The sequence below is a fragment of the Volvox carteri genome, assembly GCF_000143455.1.
Source record: "Volvox carteri f. nagariensis unplaced genomic scaffold VOLCAscaffold_30, whole genome shotgun sequence".
In the NCBI taxonomy this organism is placed as follows: Eukaryota; Viridiplantae; Chlorophyta; class Chlorophyceae; order Chlamydomonadales; family Volvocaceae; genus Volvox; species Volvox carteri.
In genome coordinates this window covers 1,089,748-1,091,753 of record NW_003307573.1, presented here as the reverse complement: position 1 = coordinate 1,091,753, position 2,006 = coordinate 1,089,748, and the positions used below count along the sequence as shown (strand labels likewise).

Genomic DNA, 2,006 nt, shown 5'->3' with positions numbered 1-2,006 from the left:
TGAATCTGCTATCATGATGAGTAGACATGTGCAGGTGTTTTTGTATATGTGTGTGTTCCACCTCGCATATGCACGTTTGCAGTATATAGAAGTCAATGCAATGATGAAAGTTGAAAGGGATTGTGGGGTAGGAAGGCATTGATAGTGTGATTGCTTGGTTCACATCGCCACTTACCACGTCGTGAGCTGCTGTACATACATACATACATACAGTGGCGCCCGGGAAGCAATGTGCTGCACCGGCCTGCAGTGAATTGCGCACTGGGTGACGGATTTGAGTCGCTCGTACGTTCCAAGCACGAAGGTAAATAAGGAGAGATCTGAACGGAGGTGCTGCCTATAAAAGAGGGAAATGAAGCAGTGAAGGCGAGTTCAATTCAGTTCAGTGGTAGTTGGGACGAGCTGGTGGTGATGCAGGTTGAGGTGGAGAGAGTGGAGAGGAGCACCACCATTACAACCCATCTTGGGGGGTTATACAAAGAAGATATGGCAGAGAGGGGAGGGCAGTAAAGGTAATTACCTTTATAAACAGGGGAAACAGTAAAAGAACAGCCGCTAGCAGCAGCCGCAGCAGTCCAGGTGGCCTCTAGCTGGCCTCTATAAGGTACAGGGTACAAGTTCCGCACAACTGCGAGGATGTCCATGAAAGCCGGGGGGCACATGGACGGTAGATTGGTATTAGTGCGGTTACGTGGTGGACCATCATCGTCCTCCCTCGTCCGCTTGAGCACGAAGCGCCTTAGAGCAGCGTGCAGGGTCTCCCAGACTTCCGAGAGGAACCTGGCTAGCGCCAGGGGTGGGGCCTCGGTCATAATCGTGCGCATGTTGCACCCTTGAAACGCGAGGTCACGTCCGTATATAGCCCGTGTACTTGTGTAAGACGGGCATTCCACAAAGACATGCATTTCATCTTCAACCGCCCCGCAGTTGTGAAGCCTGCAGGTGTGTGCAGGTGGCGTTCCTGCACGGCTGTTAGGACGGTTAATCCCTAAATCCCAACAGACGAACCGGAAACACATAAGCCCTTGATGCAAACGTTGGGGCATGGCGATTTCAGCGTGGGCTACCCACTTATGCCGCGTGCCCCTAAGCCGGGGTGCCCCCAACCAGTTCAGATAGCGATATGCCTTGACACCGGAACTTCCATTTCGGAAAGCACGTGGATCACCTAGGGTATCCGGGCACTCCCACCGGGCGTCAAGCCGACTAGCGAACTCTTTTAGTGCCGCACGAGTGCGGGGGGCTCCGTCAAAGCCGGGAGGCCATGGAGGCCATATACAACCCTGTGTGAAACAGGGGTTATATCTTTGCCCAACGCCGCCTTCCCCTGGCCCCCCCTAGCCCAACGCTGCCCTCCCCTGCGTCCACCTAGCCCAATGCCGCCCTGCCCTGCCCCCCCCCCTAGCCCAACGCCGCTCTCCCCTGCGCCCGCCTAGCCCAACGCCGCCCTCCCCTGCGCCCTCCTAGCCCAACGACGCCCTCCCCTGCGGCGCCCAATGCAGCGCCGCCCTACCCTGCGCCGCCCAATGCAGCGCCACCCAGCGCAGCGCCGCCCTCCCCTGCGCCGTCCAGCGCAGCGCTGCCCTCCCCTGCGCCCCCCTAGCCCAACGCCGCCCTCCCCTGCGCCCCCCTAGCCCAACGCCGCCCTGCCCTGAGCCCCCATAGCCCAACTCTGGGGCCGCAGGGGAGGGCGGCCTTGGGCTAGGGGGGCCGCAGGGGAGGGCAGCGCTACACTGGACGGCGCAGGGGAGGGCAGCGCTACGCTGGACGGTGCAGGAGAGGGCAGTGCAGGCGCGGGGTGGGGCGGGAATCGGAACAGGGCACACTCTGGGAACCTGGAGCCTTCATTCTATATGCGATTCACATTCATTTCATACCTTCATGAAGGACCCTTCATACCTTCATGAAGGACCCTTCATTCCACACCAAATCGAGGGCACCAGGTCAATTTAGAATGAAGACTCCCTCATTACAGAATGAAGGGAGCTCAGAATGAACGCCCCCTA

General features: G+C 58.5%; 1 protein-coding gene across 1 annotated transcript; it reads right to left on the bottom strand.

The window, feature by feature from the left end:
* Nucleotides 1-382: 382 nt before the first annotated feature.
* Nucleotides 383-812, bottom strand: VOLCADRAFT_93264 (uncharacterized protein; the record flags this gene model as incomplete). The annotated part of the gene is made up of 2 exons (XM_002952482.1): nucleotides 383-402; nucleotides 521-812. 2 exons carry the CDS (start codon nucleotides 810-812, stop codon nucleotides 383-385), a joined length of 312 nt encoding a protein of 103 aa, XP_002952528.1.
* Between the last annotated feature and the right edge of the window lie 1,194 nt (nucleotides 813-2,006).